At 44.3% G+C, this 18159-nt stretch overlaps 2 protein-coding genes and 1 long non-coding RNA gene across 11 annotated transcripts in view; 1 reads left to right on the plus strand and 2 right to left on the minus strand.

The window, feature by feature from the left end:
* LOC310746160 overlaps positions 1-18159 on the minus strand; it is a 223564-nt gene that overhangs the window by 1709 nt on the left and 203696 nt on the right. The window lies entirely within an intron of this gene.
* On the plus strand, positions 864-5715 carry SELENOH (selenoprotein H). Of its 3 annotated transcripts, none has more exons than XM_083578485.1 (5): positions 864-967; positions 1831-1987; positions 3171-3316; positions 4777-4905; positions 5496-5715. In XM_083578485.1, exons 2-4 carry the CDS (start codon positions 1839-1841, stop codon positions 4875-4877), a joined length of 396 nt encoding a protein of 131 aa, XP_083434611.1. In that variant the 5' UTR covers positions 864-967; positions 1831-1838; the 3' UTR covers positions 4878-4905; positions 5496-5715. The 3 variants fall into 3 exon arrangements, with proteins under 3 accessions (XP_083434611.1, XP_083434609.1, XP_083434610.1); XM_083578483.1 differs by having other exon boundaries at positions 865-967; positions 5491-5715; XM_083578484.1 differs by lacking the exon at positions 864-967 and adding an exon at positions 1062-1078 and having other exon boundaries at positions 5491-5715.
* BTBD18 (BTB domain containing 18) lies at positions 6447-18000 on the minus strand. 7 transcript variants are annotated; one of them, XM_083621505.1, is made up of 4 exons: positions 13365-14998; positions 12626-12841; positions 11788-12540; positions 6447-10609 (listed from the first exon to the last, which is right to left on the minus strand). In XM_083621505.1, the coding sequence occupies exons 3-4, from the start codon at positions 11912-11914 to the stop codon at positions 8592-8594; spliced, it is 2145 nt and encodes a 714-aa protein (XP_083477631.1). In that variant the 5' UTR covers positions 11915-12540; positions 12626-12841; positions 13365-14998; the 3' UTR covers positions 6447-8591. The 7 variants fall into 7 exon arrangements, with proteins under 7 accessions (XP_083477631.1, XP_083477634.1, XP_083477633.1 ...); XM_083621508.1 differs by lacking the exons at positions 12626-12841; positions 13365-14998 and adding an exon at positions 17684-18000 and having other exon boundaries at positions 11788-12008; XM_083621507.1 differs by lacking the exons at positions 12626-12841; positions 13365-14998 and adding an exon at positions 17684-17975 and having other exon boundaries at positions 11788-11949.

An 18159-nucleotide genomic window follows, 5' to 3' on the forward strand; every position in this document is an offset into this window, starting at 1 on the left:
GTACCACTGTACTCCCATGTGATCAGTTGCGAGAGAGTACTGTGAATGTGTGGATCTGTCCTTTGTCTGCTGCCATGCCACAAGAGAGTACTGCATTAGAAGATAGGGAGAGTTTGGGGAATTTGGGTTTACGAAACCCATTTTCTTTAAGGCAAAAGAGAGAGAGCTAAACAGCAAACCTCGGACTGAAGTTCTTACAATACCTAGCTGATGCCTATATACTAGAATATACAGCCAGCTTTATATGGTAATAGCGATGTGACTTCGAAACAGTGCAAAACAGTAGCGTTTATGACTCAACTCTAAGACTTCCTGCGCCCTGCCACGCTCTTTTTATACCTTCAATTAGCATAACGGAATAGATAGGGGGGGAAACCCTCTATATTTAAAACTCATGCATAGGGATCATCCGCATTAAGTGATCTTTTGTAGAACAACCAACCCAGCATGGTGCAGCGGATGTTTCCACTGCTTCATCGCATGAAAAGGAATCTGGTTGCCCACGATCAGTACTAAGCGGGGAATTGCAGCGAAATCCTAAACCAGCGACGCTACCTTAGAAGCCAGGATCGGGAGCGAGCCGGGATTGGCTGCTGCAGAACTTCATCGCGATTTGCAGACGGGCTTGTGTAAGTGGTAGCAACCACTTTGCAAAACCTCTTTGAACGGAGGGGGGGGCGGTTAAAAGACCTGCGATTGCTATTCTTTCATCATAACAAAGTGTTTTGATAGCTAAGGCTGGCATCCTCAGAGGGCGCCCCATTTGCTAAACTGGCCAGCTAGGAGACTGCTGCTTTGTGACTTTCCCGACTTTAGCGTTAATATTCCCCGGTCTCCCCTCCCATCATCGGCGCACATGGTTGGTGCCGCAGTGTAATTTCCTTTGTCGTCCTCTTGCTGCGCGTGGGCTGGAGCGCTGTTTGCAAGAAAGGAGAAAGGCCCGGGGAAATTGCTCGCTTGTGCAACGGTAGGATTTTTGCAATCTGGCTCTATTATCACTTTTGTTTCAGCTCTCTCCAACGATGGGATACGCTTCGTGCTGTTGTCTTTCTGTCCTTCGTAGGCGCTTCTCTCCTACGGTAATTGGCTTCTACTTTGTGCTGGCTTCATCCTGCCTGCCGCTCTGGTTAACTGCTGTTGCTTTTTCCTCCTCTAGTTGGATTTTTTTGGCGCCCTTTTGGGGGGGGGGCTTATTTCTGCCGTTATCTTCGCTTCTTCGGGATAACCAGCTCTCCTAATTCTTTTCCTTTAAATTTCAATTGATTTATATGCCGCCCATTAACAGAAAAGTTCTCTGGGCGGTTTGCAAGTAAAGGCTACTTTTCACGTTCTCCCCACCCCGCCCTGTGTAACTAATTAATTAAAAAGGTTTTTTAAGAATATTAGTTTACAGGCTCGCATTCTCTTTGCTTGAAAGTGTGTACACGTAAATCAACCTCCATAGATTTTCCTGTGTCTTGCAAGAGGTTTGATAACCCAATTTCTAAATGCTTAACACTTAAGCCTTTCTAGTGTCCTCCTTATGGCATTAGGGTATTTTACTTTGTCAGGATTGATACTATAATGTTCTTTTCTGAAAGGGACAGGCTGTAGCTCTGCTTGCTTGCTTGCTTACTTACTTACATGCAGTATTTTGCATGCTGAAGATCTGTCCTTCCCTTTGGACAGTACTGAGCTAGATGCATCATGATCTGATTTGGTATAAGGCAGCAAAAGCAAACCTAAGGAACTGCATCTTCTCGGCTGTTCCTCTTAGGAAGGCCGGCCACATGCATTGAGATGTGCAGGTGAGTGGGGCATTATTTTTCCTACCCTCCTGTGTTTGCTTTTGTAGTAGAATGGCCCCCAAAGGGAGGAAGAGGAAGGCAGAGGCACCTCAGGCCAAGACTGCAACATTTGAAGGAGGGGAGATGAATGTTGCTGAGGAATCACCCAAGAAACCAAAGAAGGATGAAGAATTGGGCTTTCGTGTGATCATTGAGCATTGGTGTGTACCTGGCCGTTATTTGCATCATTTGACTAAGGATGGTACCCCATGGGTTGTTTCATGCATTTTGCTTTCTAGAAGGGATTCCTGAGTAGAGCTGGCTGCTGCCTTGGAGAAGAAATCTTGGGGCTGCACCCAGCACAGTCCTCAAGTGAGCCAGGGTTGAATTTGCTCTGATAGTGGGTCCTTTTGTACAAGAGGTACCATAAGTGAACGACTTGCATCTGCAGATACAGTTCCTAAGGACAGAACTAGTAATGGTAGTTTTGTGACATTTAATTCATGTGAGGCAGTTCCACCAGCAGACCTGTTGCCCAGCATTGAAAGAGAGAGAAAACTGCTGATGCAAAGATCCTTCTGCTAGCACACTGATGGTATTGGATGCGACCCTTAAGTCTTATTACTGTATTTTAGTTTTAATTGATTAAATCTACATACATTTGCATCTGAGGGGAGAAAGACTTCCAAAGAAAGAGCACACCTTTTTTTGCTTTTGTTTTAAATAATGTATGTGTAGAAGTATTATTTCCTCCTTTTTCCTCATCTGGGAGGGAATAACTCTCTTTAGGTGTTGTTTGCCATCTGTGGCTGATTACTTATTTCTTTATAAGTAATTATTATATCACCCTTGAATCCAATTCCCTGGATGGTTTTTAAAAAAAGAGTAAAACCATTCAAATGTTCATACAAAAATAAACGCCCTAAAATTATAAATGTGGTATGACTAAAATTGCATCTACAGATGCAAGTGACAATACAGTAGGCACCAAGCAAACTGGTATCAGAACTAGTATTAAAAGTTTAATTGGTCAGCAGATTTAATCACAGGTGGTGTGTGTGTGTGTGTGTGTGTGTGTGTGTGTGTATATATATATATATATATATATATATATATATACACACACACACACACACACACACACACACACACACACACACCAAATTGCCACAGCTCTAGTAAGAACACATTTTTTGAACAGGAAATCTCATCCCTTAATACTGCATCTCTCCTATGAAGTAGAAAACGGAATGGGAAGTTTGGGCTGAACTCTCTGAACACTGGTGGGGTTGTGCTTTCTTCCACGTAGTCAAACCATTCATTGCTTTGTGCCTGTATGGGTTCAACAGAGACTTTCAAATCACAGTTCAGGTGGTTCTCTGAAAGCTTTTCTTCATTCCACAGTAAAAGCTGACGAGTCTATGGGCGCAGTGCCGATGCAGTCAGCGAGGCACTGCACCAGACCTTTCCTGACATCGTGGTGATGGTGAACCCTGAGAAACCGCGCAGGAATAGCTTTGAGGTTGCTTTGTGGAAAGAAGATGGCACCAGTAAGTGCTTTCAAGGGAGGCTTTTCAGTGAGAGACAGTAGGGACCTTCCTGGAGTTGCCGTATCTATTTGGGGTTAGTGATACCCCAAATATAGCTTGGTAGAGAAACCTTCGGCATTGAGTTCTTGGTGTAGGTTTCATCTGCCTAGAATATGTGTGACCGGATGTCCACAAATCCACTCACCAAGCCATAAGGGTGCCCAAGTACAAAAAGCAAGTAGGTTGCCTTGTGCTCTTCGCCATATCCCACTGCAAATCAGAAAAGACTCTATATCTCTCCCCAGCTGTGGTTTGTGCCATAGAATTTGGGGGTGGGGGATGGCTGTGTGACCACAAATAGTAGCTGTGGTTCCCTGTATGTACGCATCAGAATGTACATAACTAGAAATTGAGGCTGAAACATAGCAGCTGAACATCTTATTGCTGGGATCCCTAGTGTGACATATGAGGGCATCACTTGGCACCAACTAAAATCCTTTGCTTCTCCTAATTTTTAATTACCGGTAGTTTTAAATTTGAGGGTTGCGTGTTTTTTGTTAGGATGGGTTGCCTGTTTCGGGAGTGGGGTGAGGTGGTCATGTTTTATCTGTAGGCTTTGTCTGCTTCAGAATGTGTCTGATAATGTAGTAACTGTTTGGTGGCAGGATCTAATCATTGCCAGACCCCACCCCCACCCCAGGTGAAATGGTTATTTTGTGGTGCCTGTGGCAGTTTCTTAGATTTGATGTAAATGCTCCTTCAACAGTGACACAGTATGGAGTGGGTGTGCTGGCATAAAAAGGAAACCAGATGTGGACAATCCATGCCCACCAGATGTTGCTGGGCTAAAATCCAATAATCCCAGACCATGGGCCAGAGTGGCTGAAGTCTTAACATCTGGAAGGCCACATTTCCCCACCCCTGACTTACCTACTTCCAGGTCATTCTCTCTAGTGTATTAAAAAGCTGGGCTAGCTGAGGTTTCAACCAGATACCATAGCCATATTCTGAGATTCCCCTTCTAGTTCTGTTGTGCTTTCTACCTTATTTATCCCTTACTCCCCTTTGCTGTTGTAAGTCCTGCAGCCTTGTTCATAGGGTTTCTCTGAACAGGAGCAGGACACTGGGCTGAATGTTTAGCAAGACCTACATAGCAGCTCTTTGATTGAGCTTTAACCCATTCGTCCCGTCTTTAGATTCGGTTTCTCTTTCCACCACTCCACACACAAGCTCAGCTGTAGAACTGGCTCAACGTGTGAGATCTTGGGCAACTGGAGATGTAACTTGCTCAGCTACTGCTATGTCCAGTTATTTGTGAGAGCAACCAGTCGTTTAATGAATGCACACAACCCTACCTACAAGCCAGCAGAGAGACATGGCGTCTTGGCTGCGCGCTTGTGGCTGACTGGAAGTAACAATACAAATGCTGCTGGCAAGTTGCCTTCTGTCTTTATTGATTTTGTCTTTATTGGGTTTTTTAGAGGTGGAGTTATGGAGCGGCCTCAAGAAAGGGCCACCACGGAAGCTCAAGTTTCCCGAACCAAACAAGGTGGTTGAAATGCTGAAGGGCAACCTAGAATAAAGCAAACAACTGGGCAGGATTACCAAGGGTAGGTTTGTACAATGTAGCAGCCATATTTTCCGAGATCTGCTGGACATCAGTGCCTTATTGGACTGGCCTCACCACCACCACCACTCCAATTCCTGTGTAGTTTTAAATGATTACTGCCTGGAGCAAGAAATAGGACTAAAAGCTAGTCATTCTTTTGTGGTCTCTCTGTTGTTGCTGTCTCCCCCCCCCCCCCCGGGCTGGGTAGAGGATGAATTGGGAAGAAAGGCAAATTAACTGCTCCCATCATTAAGTCACATACTTCGAGGACTGCTCATCCATCCATCTGTCTTGTACACTATCACCTACAGCACAGGTTGGCAGTATGCAGCCACTGGCCTAATTACATATGGGTGTGGAGGTGGCAGCAAGGGAGGGGGAAAGGGTGCCCCCTCCCTTTCAGCTCTGGGAATCTTGGATCATAGCTGTGCTATCCATCTGTGCTGGCATCTCCTGAGAAAGGGAAGGGGGTGAAATCAAGAGCATGGTCCCCCCCAAGCTACTCAGCATAGTATATGAATGGTGCGTTAGCTTTCTTTCTACTGAGCAAGATCTGTGGCTAATGACTGTCTGTCCTTGCATCTAGCACAGCTGATGAACACTTCGTCCTGTGTGAGAGGTGGAGCATCCATGATGGGATATGATTAAGTGGGGTAAATAATGAAACTCCAGTCGCATCTCTGAAGCTGCTGCCCCTCCTCCACGAAAGGAAAAACGTACCAGCTGCTTGTTTCCTGATCCCTTTACGGTTTTGCTTTGTTAGTCATTTGGGGATGGGCATATATTGTTTTTCAATAAAGCTTTAACTATTGTCATGCCTTATATTTTCTTAATTCTTATATATTTCTTAATTCTGTTCAGTCAGGACAGCATCTGTCTAGACAAACCTTAGTGCAGCATGTGCTACAGCTTCACTAAGGCCCCGTCTACGCTTCCACTTATCAGTTGAGTTTTCTGCAGATTGATGTTTAGTGCCAAATTGGAACAAACAGGTTTTCCTGGGGAAAGCGGTGGGGCAAACAGAACCGTGTTTAGAAAGTATGGGGTAAGCAATAAATGTGGACAAGCCCCTAAATAAAAGTGGTTCTTCTGGATCCTGTGCAGTTGCCCTTCAGTAGTGAAGCCCTTATCTTTCCTTAAGCAGCATAAAAATCAGTGTGGCATGTCTTAGGTGTTGGAAGCTAGAAGGACTTGCCACTGCTATCACAACCCTGTGCAACTGCACAGGGTTTTTGCAAACCTACCTTAACATTCAGCATGCTTTATTATCTCGTTCATTAACTGCAAAAAGGATGTCATTTGTAAATCTCTGGAGCCCTTTGTTTCCATTTTGTGCTAGCCTGAAAGCACCAAATCTGGTGCCATGATCTGCCTATATATCCTGCAGTAACTTCCTTTCTAGGTGATGATTCTTCCGTAATATCAGCTTTTCCCTCATCCTGTTTCTAACAAGCTTCTTGTGTGCAATTTGTTTCTTTTCTACCAGTGCTGCAACTAAACCATAAGCTGCCATAAGTTTAAACAAAATAAAGACAACTCGGGGGGGAAATATAGGAACTTTAATTGAACAAAGTCACAACTCAACATTTCTTATGGCCTTTGTGCCATCTACTCTTCAGATTGTTTACTGTACAATGAGAGCTTTGGGCTGTGAAAAGGAAGTAGTTGGCACAGCGTCATGGAGGCATAGGTCACTGCACTTAAATACACCTCTCCTTGAATAAGCTGTAAACAAGGGAAATGGTTTGAATGTAAAACAAGTGATTTAACCTGTTATTTGGAGAGCCATCTCTGTACAAAATAAAATAAAATAAAATCAGCAGGGCATGTAACTGTTTACTAAATCAGCTTCCACAGACGCTTAGCCAGCATTAACAGCCAGTGAAAGTGGTCGGTCCTACCGGAAGTAGTGAAAAGACAGCCTTGAAGGGGCTTTTAACATTTCCAGGCAGCTGCTCCAATAAATGCCCCGAGCTTTTGCAGTGCAGCCCAAAGAGCACCCACTCAAAAGTACAGCAGATGCAGTGAGAGGCATCAGCAAAAGTCATGCTGCTGTTTCTAGCTCCAGTGTGACCTTTGTGATAAAGTGTTTGATGTGTGCACACAGCTGGTGGGAACAGTAGGCCACCACCCATGTCTTCTCCAGTGTTGTAAAGTCCCTTCTACTCCCCAGTTGTGCTGCTGGTGTAACTGTTCACCAGATTGGGTTTTAAGACGGTGGGGCAGGGAGCAAGGCCTAAAAGTTCCTTTAGCTGCCTACCATTAAAAATTAAAATTAAAGCCACAAACAAACTATGTTTGAGTCACTGAGAACACAGTCACTCTCTGGTTACCCTAGAATGCACAACTGACTTTGTTCACTGAATTGTGAGTGCCACACTTCCTGTGTATTTAGAAAGCCCTTTTTGTTCACCTTGGGGCAGCTATACCCTCCTTCATTATTGGGGGTGGGGGTGGGGAACTGGTGGCCCTCCTGCTATAAATAGAACTGAAACAGACCGTGCTCATGTGCAGTTTTAGTGCATGAGAAGGACTTTCCCCACCATTAACATTTCCTTACTTTTTGACAGAACCACTGCTAGATGTTTCAGTTTTTTGGTTTCTAGCTCCTACCTATCCTATAAAGCAGACCAGGAATCCTGCCAGCCTGCACTGTACAGAAAACAGAGTTACAAACGTAACAGTCATGATTAGATAAGGCTGAGGGGGTGATGATAGTAAAATAACCCCGCCTACCATTTGGAATTCCCGGGGGGGGGGCACTTTTCCCTCAGCACTCCAAAAGCACTGTAAGATACTACTAATGTATTTGTTTACCGCAGCCCCATCAAGGATTTTAAGTGTGGCACCAAAGTCTATCCCACACAGGGCCAGACTTTTTTGAGACCTTGACATGGTGATGCTGCCCCTACTTTGAGGCACCTTCCTCTCCTCTCATGGCAGTGCGTGTTCGTTTTTTCTTCTCCACCTTTTCAAGCAGGGCAGCCTGGCAATGGGGAGGCTCAGTTCAGCAGCTCAGTTCTCAGGCGTCACAGGAAGGCTGACATCGTCACCTGTGTCCATGAGGGAGGGGGTGGTCATGTGTGGGAGAGAGGCCATGGCAGGCTGAAATCAGAAGTGCACTGCACTGGGCAAGCAAGAAAGCAAAACCAGGGGAGAGAGCTAAGTTAAAGGGTGCACTGCAGCTCACCATTACCACCACACCAAGGAAGTCCAGATGGTCCCAAGAGAGAGGTGACGGGGATGAGGCGTGGCGTTGCTGCTTACTGTGTCACACACTCATCCCCAAGCAGGCTTCCCGCTTTCAGTTGGGAAGACGTCTCAGCCAAGTCTCAGTTCAGTTTTGGCCTGCAGCAGGCAGCCATGACGCTGAATGTCCCCCAAGGTCCCCACATACTTTGTATTTTGGGAGACTTGGCATAGCGGCTGCCCACCAGAGGCTTGAGGCTCCCCTTTAACCACAAGTGCTGTTGCCTCCAGGATAAATACATCCAGGGAGAGGGATAATGAGCCAATGGCAATGGTAGCAAGTAGCAGCAGCAATGTCCGATGGGGTCCTATTGGCACCGAGGTGAGCAGGGTAGCAGTGGGCCCTTCTTAGCCTGACCAGCAGACCTTTTGACATCAGGCCTGACCCCTCACAGCCCCTGGGTAGTCAAGGCAACTCCTTCCCATGGTCTGCATTCACTAGTTCACAACATCCACCTCGGTTTCGGACACCGGAGAGGGATCTGGCCTGACGCATTCGATGCTAACCAAGAGTTCGTCTACCCCACCAACATCTATCTCTTCCTCTTCCAAGCATGGAGGCACCTTATAGCCCAAGTGGTGTTGCAAAGGGCTCTTCTGCAATGTCTGAGCATGGAGCTGTGTTTCGACACCACATATACCCACTTCATAGGACAAAAAACCCCGGTCTTCATTGTCTGCCAAAGTGATGGGCAAAGGATCACCAAGGTTTGCAGGCATATTCTCTGACAGGGACAGTTGATGCTGAGCTGTCCAATCATCCAGTTGGGGAGAAGCTGGTTTGTACCAGGTAAAACAGTCATTGCTGGTTTCAGACTTCCCAAATGGAAAGTAGCTGGGAACAGGGTCTAGCAAGGGTCTCCCATTTGATGAGCCATGAGCTTCTCTGCTGATCTTCATGTCAATGGCCTCCAGTTCCCCTTTTAGGAGACTGTTTTTGGTCTTGACCCACGGAGGACAGTCAGAGACTTCTGGAGAGCACATATCTTTTCTTTCAACTTCAGCACATTCTAGTGGACACTCATTTGCTCCTGGTGCAGGCCATAAAATATTCATGCCTTCTGGAATAGTGGCCTCTTGAGGCTCCTCAACAGCATCACCATCATCTGCCAGAAACATATCAAGCATGTGTTCCAACTCACCAGCTGAAACCAGCTTGTCATACTGCACATCCTCAGTCAGATGGTCTAGCAGAAACAGATCCAATTTGTAAGGGTCTCCATCTTCCAAGGATACCTTGTTCTCAGCTTGTTCTCCCAGGTTCTTCTCATTAAGAGGTGGACTTTGTATTTTTGTTGGCAGACATCTAGTTGAGGTGACTGACTGTTGTGCATCTACTCCTTCCGGCTCAGGATACCTGGGCGGAGATCGAGAGCCCTCCTCTTTTAGAGCACACATAGAGTTTGCTGGCCTGGTGGCCTGAGCTGAGGGAGATTCCTGCACCACCTCCCAGCAGCTGCCATTGATAACTTTTCTGAGCCTTACCCGGCCAATCTGCCCTGCATTTTGGGGACAGCTAACGCAAGGTTCACTGGCGTTGCGCTTTCTGCTCTTAGCTGCCTCTGGAGGGAGGGGCGGGCTCCAGAAACCATACAAATGGCTATCTTCTGCTTCTTTCTGCTCATCTTTGATCGGAAGACTTTTCTGCCTCCAGTGACGTCTGCTGGACCTTGAAGGTTTGCTGGATTCCACAGTGCTAGAGTCTTTGATGGCACATGGTACAGGCAAAGGTGATGAGGGGAGCTTTGAGCGACTGAGCTTAATCTTTTTTGACTCTTGCAAGCTGGTTGTAGCTTGGCTATCACCAGTCCCATCCTGTGTCCGCAAACTGTCATGCTCATTATTGCCTAATATATTCTTTCCCATGCCTGTAAGACGTTTTTTAACTTTAGTTCTAAGGGGCTCGGTGGTAACTGCTGGATCTTTAGGCATCTGGTCTTCATTCCTACTCATCAATGCTTCTGGTTTTTCCTTCTTGACAGCTTTCTGGACAATGCTGCTATTGTTATCCATTTCCTTGGTGCATGGAACTTTCACTACAGTGTGCTGCATATTTGAAGACAGCCATGACGTCAAGGAACTACCACTGCAGGCAGGGGGAGACTGCAACAGTGTTAACTCTGGGATGGATAATGGACTAGATAGCTGTAGGCAATCCCGATTTAATCTAGGGCCCAGGGATTTTTTGACCAACTTTCCTCCCTCTAGATGAAGTGACTCCAGCTCTGACACCTGAAGCTGCCGTGCAGCTGCAAGAACATCCTGGGCTTCTTCCCGGGACACCTCCATCTCAGAGGTGTAGAGGAAATCCACCAGTTTACGTAAAGTCCCAATTTTCAGCCCCCGGATCTCTAGCACCACCTTGTGTCCTTTGGGGGGCATTTCTCGCTCCAAACGCTCTGTGAAGAAAGGGCTGCAGGCTGATAGAATGCAACAGTGAGCTGGAACAGCTTCCCCTGCAAACAACACAATTGTTAGCAGGTACTGTATCAACAAAGAAACCCAGATATTTGCCCCCTCTGGACAGAAGTTGGTCCCAAAGTGTTCCAGCCCCTAAATAAACATTTTTCTTGAGATTCCCCAAGTGTTATCTCACGACTAATTATAGAGCTGTACTGTTTAATCCTTCTTACATACTGAGGCATATTATGGCATAAAACCATTTAGTTTTACGATCAGTCTGCTTATGAGTCTGTCTCAGCAGCTCATTTAAAACTGTTAAACTTATTTTTACAATTCCTTCTGGATATGATACAATTAAAATAAAGAACAGAATGGTTGGAAAAAATAAGTTATTTTAGCTCAGCCTGTTCTCTGCCCTCTCAGCTTTGAGGGCACTTAAGCACTAGCAAAAAGCAATTCACAGCATAAGATGTACTATACATTATTATAAGCATACACAGACTTTTCCCAGTACACATATACTCTTGTTTGTTTCAACTGGGTTTGCTTAGGAGAAGTTCTCAGTGGATTTGTACTCACATTTGTTTGTGAGCAGGCATTTTACAAACAAAGAACAATTTGCTATCATAAAAACACCACTACACTGGAGAGGCACATGGTTAAGAACTCTAGGCATAATCCAGCCGAAGTTCAGCACTGCAAAGCCTTGATTTCAGTGGGAGAGTTAAGCTGTCCTGGAACTGCAGAACAGAAGGGAAGCACACCTATCCAGTGACCAGCAAACCAAGTTTAATTTATGCCAACTGCTTTGGGAGAAAAAACCAGTGGTGGCTCAGGTTTGCATGCAAAAAGTCCCTTTAATCCATGGCTGCTGTTAGTTAAGTTTAGACACTATTGAGTTAAATGCACCAATGGGTTCTACTCATTGCAAGAAAGCTGCCTACGTTTCTAAGGAACCCATGACACTGAGAACAGGCTCTGAGAAATCCATCTATCACATCCAATAGGCCATAAACATCATTAATTAATTGTTGCGGATGTTTCCTTTTTGTTAACCATGCAGTCTAAGCTTGAAAAATACTTGAAATTTCTAGGAGTCACTGTCAAAATTTTAGGTGCTGGATCCTTAAAACAGAAGTGCTGGCCAGGAATTTCCAGGCACCTGGGAATTTCCAACTCTGTTAGGAAGCAAAGCACCCTTAACTTAAACCCTCCCAGCTTTAAGTATTACCTTCTGCTTGTAGGACAACATCACAAAATAAGTCAGCTCTCTGTTGCCGGTGGAGCTGCAGGAACACCATACGGAGAAGGCGGGAATTCCGATACAGAATCTTGGGATTCGCAGCTGGAGGGCTCATGGCAGCAGAATTTCCACTTTGTCAGGCACCAGATTCTGTGGGGTAGACACAGTTCTGAGGATGCAGCTATCAAGGTCTATGAACCTAAAGTCATCTTGGAAGAAAGACCCAGTGAATTCAGTGGGATGTACTCCTAAGAAAGCATGCACAAAATTAAAAATACTAGTGGTAATGCTTGAAAATAAGGCTGCAGCCTGAGGCAGAAGATATAGCTATGCAATACAAATAAAGGGAATGTGTAATGAAGAGGTAAACATGGATGATTATCAGAGAAGCTGAAGGAAGTCCAAAAAGAGATAATTTGTGAAATTTGGATAAAATTGTTTAAGTATATTGAAATTTAATAAAAATTTATGAAAAAAAGAAGAAAAGAAAAAATAAAATCTGTGCGCAGAACAAACAAAAAAAAGAGATATAGCTATGCAAGTTTTCCTTCATGTAATTCTGCTGAAGAATATTCTTAAACTGCAGCACTTTCCCCCATCATACTGTCAGCAATCCCCAAGACTTATTTTAGCTTTACTTCAGTGAATAAATACATTGTGTTTAAGATTTTCCAATATGCCCAAATGGTCAGGAATGAAGTAGAAGAACTTGTGAACTGTTAATACCTGTGTTGTTCTTCTCTTGCAACACTGACCATATCAGTTGCTCAAGCAATACTGCAAACCTTTTCATACCCCATTCTGAGGCAAATGACTTTGGACACACAGATTGTCAATTTCAATTTTTAAAATACACAGTAAACAAGTCAGTTCAAAAATTAAAATATTAATAGATTTTAAGCAGAACTCTATCATTCCATAGCAGTCTACAGGGTTAGGTGTGTTGCACCTTACTATGGAAAAAATTCCAACACTGTCTGAAATCTACATTTGGGTGGGGGGGAGAGTGCTGATCTCCCAAAAATTCAGGGACCATTTAAAACTGTGTTTCCCAACCTGTGGGCTGTGGTCACAAAGCCTGTTCAAGTGGGTTGCAGGCTTTATAAGTAAACCCCAAATAATTTCTGCTTTTAATCCTTAACTGATATGAATACCACTTACAGCTTTTTGTTCTGTTGGTACATTACACTGCTGTGTGGACAGACACTTGTACCTGAACATTAGAAAAGCTCCAGTCATGCATTTTAACACTTGGGAACCACAGTCTGGCAGCAGATCTGGTAAAAGTTCACCACAAGGTGCTCCCTGTAAAAGCACCTTGTGCCAAAGTTACACTGGACCAGCCAACAAGATCAGTTAATAGTTAAGCCAAAGGTGATTTGACATTTGCTTAGTCAAAGTAAGAAATAATATCTATGCCCTATGTATTAATAACCGTTTAGAGGAGTTTTCTTACAATCAAGCAGTATATTTGGGAAATAAATAAAATAATAAATAATAATAATCAGACTGGTTATGCTCACATCACCACTTACTCTACATCCAATGCGCTCCCCACTGCCAACTCCGGAAGCCGAATTCACACAACCTTAGCCACAATCTATATCAATCTTGTTGTTCCTTGACAAATACTGCTGTTGGATGTGTTTTTACTCAGACTAGCTGCCATCCAATTAGAAAACTGGATGCAGAGTAAACTGCAATGTGAAAAGACACTAGTAGTCAACACACGAGTGCAGATGAGCATGGAAGGTGAAAGTGTAATGCACAGGAGTTCCATAGGGGTTGTAGGGGAAAGGAAACCATAAAGGTCACATGAAGGCATATCCATGCAAATGACCTCACTGAGTTTCAAGCTACTAATGTGAACATACATTAGTACATGTGTGACAACCATCAAATGCCTCACTGGCCAACTTGTTGGCCAAATGCAAGCCACTGCTACGTGCTAAAATGAACTTTATCGTGAATATTAAAAATATTAATACTCCATTGTATTTAATACTACTTGTGTAACCATATGTTTCTAGAATAACATTTTATAGCTTATGAAGCAATTTTGTACAATCAGATGGCTGGTGTTCTTAACATTCCCATAAACAATACTGTGAATAACTTTGGAAGTTTTATAAATATTGCAACAAATTCCACATAATAGCAGCATTAAGTAAACGTTTACTTGGGTGTCCCAGGTAGCAGTTATAAAATAGGCAAACTTGAAATAAAAATGTATGAAACCAACGGCTGACAAAGACATGGCATCCAAAATTCATTTGATAATAAAACAATGGGTCACTATACCAAGTAAATATGGACTTGTGGCTCGCCTAACCCCTCATTTAAAAATATATTATTCCTTGCTGTTTCGGTATAGCATACATTTTACACTGGAACAAGAGGGGGGAAAAAACACACCTGAGAATTTAATTAACAAAACAATAAACCTGTTTTGCCAGATTACAGTAAACAAGGTATATATAATATAGTAATAATAATTTATTATTTATACCCCGCCCATCTGGCTGGGTTTCCCCAGCCACTCTGGGCAGCTTCCAACAAAACATTAAAATACAATAATTCATCATATATTAAAAGCTTCCCTAAACAGGGCTGCCTTCAGATGTCTTCTAAAAGTTGAATAGTTGTTGATTTCTTTGACATCTGATGGGAGGGTGTTCCACAGGGTGGGCCCCACTACCAAGAAGGCTCTTTGCCTGGTTCCCTGTAACTTTGCTTCTCACAGTGAGGGAACTGCCAGAAGGCCCTCGGAGCTGGACCTCAGTGTCCGGGCTGAACGATGGGAGTGAAGACGCTCCTTCAGGTATACAGGACCAAGGCCGTTTAGGGCTTTAAAGGTCAGCACCAACACTAGGGCTTTAAAGGTCAGCACAAACTGAATTGTGCTCAGAAACTTACTGGGAGCCAATGTAGGTCTTTCAAGACCAGTGTTATGTGGTCTTGTGACTAAGAATTCACCATTTCCACAAAGGACAGGAATTTATAAAAAATGGTAAATAAGGGAGTGAAATCACTCTTTAAACTGTATAAAAGAATAATATTTCAACTGGAAATCAGAAAAAAGTTTGCAAAAAACAAAACACATCAAATTTTGTTACAGTCTCCATATGACATCAAATTAAGCCAAAAACAAACCATTTTTCAAACCGATGAGTATCTTAATCTGAAGCATTAGTCATCAGAAGTTGCCCCAGTTGTAAATGGATCACCTTTCACAGAAAATGTCTCTCTTAATATGCCTTACTATGTTACTCCCAGCTGTATATCAGCACTGATCCTCCTGCAGCAACCTCAACGGGTAACCCATTATTTAGTTTGCATGCAAAAGAACATCAGCTGGTGGATGTTGGTCCTACATCCAAGATTTAAAAGACCAGTATGATACAAATATGCCTTCTTGAAGTATTTCTTTCTTCAACAGTGGCCAACTAGATGCCTCTGGAAACTCAAGCAGGACACGATGACAATATCTCTTTCCTCTTGCTGCTACCCAGCAACAGCGTTCAGTAGCATAATACTTGCTTCTGAACCACAGGGTGTGTGTGTGTGTGTGTGTGTGTGTGTGTGCACACACGCACACACACAGAGCTATCATTACTAGTAGCCAAAGGAAATCTCATCCAGTTTTCTAACCCCCTTTTAAAGCCATCTAAACTAGTCGCTACCTCATTTTATAGCAATAAATTCTATACACTAATTGTGCACCACGTGAAACAAGTCTCTCTTTTGCCAATCCTGCATTATATGCCAGTTTCATCCGCTGCTAACAGTCATGGTATATTGCTGATGTTATGAGCTGATACTCTATGATTCTACAATGCTCTGTTATGTAAAAGGAATAAAAACTTCTAAATCTGCTTTCTCTCCCTTAGCAATAATGTTATAGACCTGTCACAGCTGACTACATCATTTCTTACTTCAAAACTAAAATCCCCAAATATTGTAACTTTTCTTCATAAGGAAGGTGCTTCACTCCCATGGTTGTTTGGGCTGTGCTTTCATGCAACTTCTCCAGAGAATCAGAGTTGGGAGGGACCATGAAAGTCATCAAACCCAACCTGCAATGCAGGAAACTTTTGCCCAACATGGGGCACAAACCACGACCCTAAGATTAAGAGTCTCATGTTCTACCAGCTGAGCTATCCGGTGCCACAATATCCTTTCTCAGTTGGGGAAACCAGAACTTTGCCATCTCCTATCTTTTCATAAGCCATTATGTAGATCTAGGACAGAGGTCAGCACACTTTTTCAGCAGGGGGCCGGTCCACTGCCCCTCAGACCTTGTGGAGGGCTGGACTATATGGGGGGGAAATGAATGAATTTCTGTGCCCCACAAATAACCCAGAGATGCATTTTAAATAAAAGGACACATTCTACTCATGTAAAAACACACTGATTCCTGGAGCGTCTGCGGGCTGAAGGCTATTGGGCCGGATCCGGACCCCGGGCCTTAGTTTGCCTACCCATGATCTAGGTGCTAGTTTTACACTTACACAGGTCAAGTCACACATTCTCTGTGTGTCTCCTTCAGAAGTCCAGAGGGTGGTAGCAAGAGAACTAGCTGTTTTTGGTGGCAACCTTGTGGAATCATATCCCCAACCAAGGAAAGCTTTCCTAGTGCCAACACTTTTTGGTGCCAGATGAAAACATTTTTACACTTGTAGACATGTAGGTGGATCTTACTGTTGTGGATCTTACAGCTATTTTAGCTGGAATCTTGCTGGTTATCATTGTGTTTTAAAGTGAAAGGGTATTTACCATATGTTATTTCATCTTATTGTGGATTATGTATATAACTTAAGGCAGACAGGAAAGCAGCAACCCAGTCCCAGCTGAGAAACTTTCACATGGAGGGGTTTGAGTACATATTAGTATGCCTAATACTCAACTCCTAACAAGATCACACCCTTTGACTCTGCATTCATGCAAAATACCTGCTCTTTCTCCCCATGGCACCACACAAACACCAACATGAAGCAGAATCCTTAGCTTTAAACAAATACACATCAAAGGGTAACCAAAATCTACCTTTGCTCCAATCCTGATTGTGAGAACAAGGGAACTGCTAAACTGTGTTTAGAATTTCAGCCTTAGTATAGATTGGTTACTACTTTACAAACGTACCTCGGAGTAAATCCCACTTCCCTCAATGCAAATTATTTCTGGGTAGACATGCATAGGATTGTACTGCAAGCAATCTTGAGTACACACCCTAATTGTTGTTCTGGGTAGAGTTCCAATGTCTTTAACAGCTAACAGGCCAAAATTCAACAGGGCAAGTTTCTACCTGCACCTATGTGCCAAAATTAAGGCAAAAGCCCGCGTTCTGCAAGTAAGCTTTTTACCCACTCAGCAAAAATAAGTGACTATCAGAAAAAGAACAGCAGCTAATTTTCTACCCAAAAAGCTTCATTCAGCTTCTATTTAGGATACCAGTTTCATTTTAAACTATCCTAAACAGATAATTTTAAACTGTTTTACCCCCCAGGCCAGTAGTATCTGGTTTTATTTCATTGTAATTCTACATGTCAAGTGGCGATATTTTTGTTACACTGCTGTGTATTAAAAATGCATTTCACCTTTCCACCGCCTTGGGCCTTCAAGGCAACGAGGGCTGCAGACGCCCTACACATCTGAAGCCCGTTTCCCCACCGCTCAAAGAATTCTGGGGCCTGTAGTCCCAGCAACCCTTAATCTGCGGGGCCCAGAATTACTCAAGGGGAAGAACGCGCTTCGAAATGTGCCTTTTTAAAGGTATATCCCAAACCGGTAAAGAAGGCGCCACGAGGAACCAACTTCCATCAAGAGTGGCAGGTATGGGGCATACATATTACAATCAAACAGAAGAAGAAACCTACAAACCAACCGTTGAGAGCCTCCCGTCCCTGAGGAAACGTCGACTCGCTTCCCCCCTCGACGCCCCACCCCAGGCCCACGGAAAGAGGGAGAGAGCCCTCAGTGGCGCCTGCCCTGGACTCCCCGGGGAGCCGCCCGGCCCCTTCCTCCGCGGCAGGAGCTGCCACCGGCGGGTGTCCGTCAGCAGTCGGAGCCTCTCGGCGTGGCGCTGCAGCGGCCGGTGGGAGCCACTTCCCGGCAGGAGCTGCCTTCCACGCGCCACGTCGCCCGCGCGAGGCTCCCTGCAAAAAAGGGCGCCGAGTGGCAGAAACAGCCCTTTCATTGGCTGAGGGCCCCTGGGTGGGAGGGGCCGGCTTTCGGCAGGACTAAACGAGGTCCTTAAACATATAGACCCCCCCTTAATAAATAGGGAAGGGGGTGCGGAGGTTGCCTGGTTATGGGGTTGTTGTACTTCCAAAGTTTGGGCAAGCATGGCACGGAACGTGG

This window comes from Podarcis filfolensis, assembly GCF_964270895.1.
Source record: "Podarcis filfolensis genome assembly, chromosome: 1".
NCBI lineage: Eukaryota > Metazoa > Chordata > Lepidosauria > Squamata > Lacertidae > Podarcis > Podarcis filfolensis.

Coding starts and splice junctions, on each gene's coding strand:
- BTBD18 (XM_083621508.1), bottom strand. CDS start 11,914: ATGAGCCCTCCAGCTGCGAATCCCAAGATTCTGTATCGGAATTCCCGC. Junction 10,610..11,787: donor TGTTGTCCTACAAGCAGAAG/GTAATACTTAAA, acceptor TGTTGTTTGCAG/GGGAAGCTGTTCCAGCTCAC.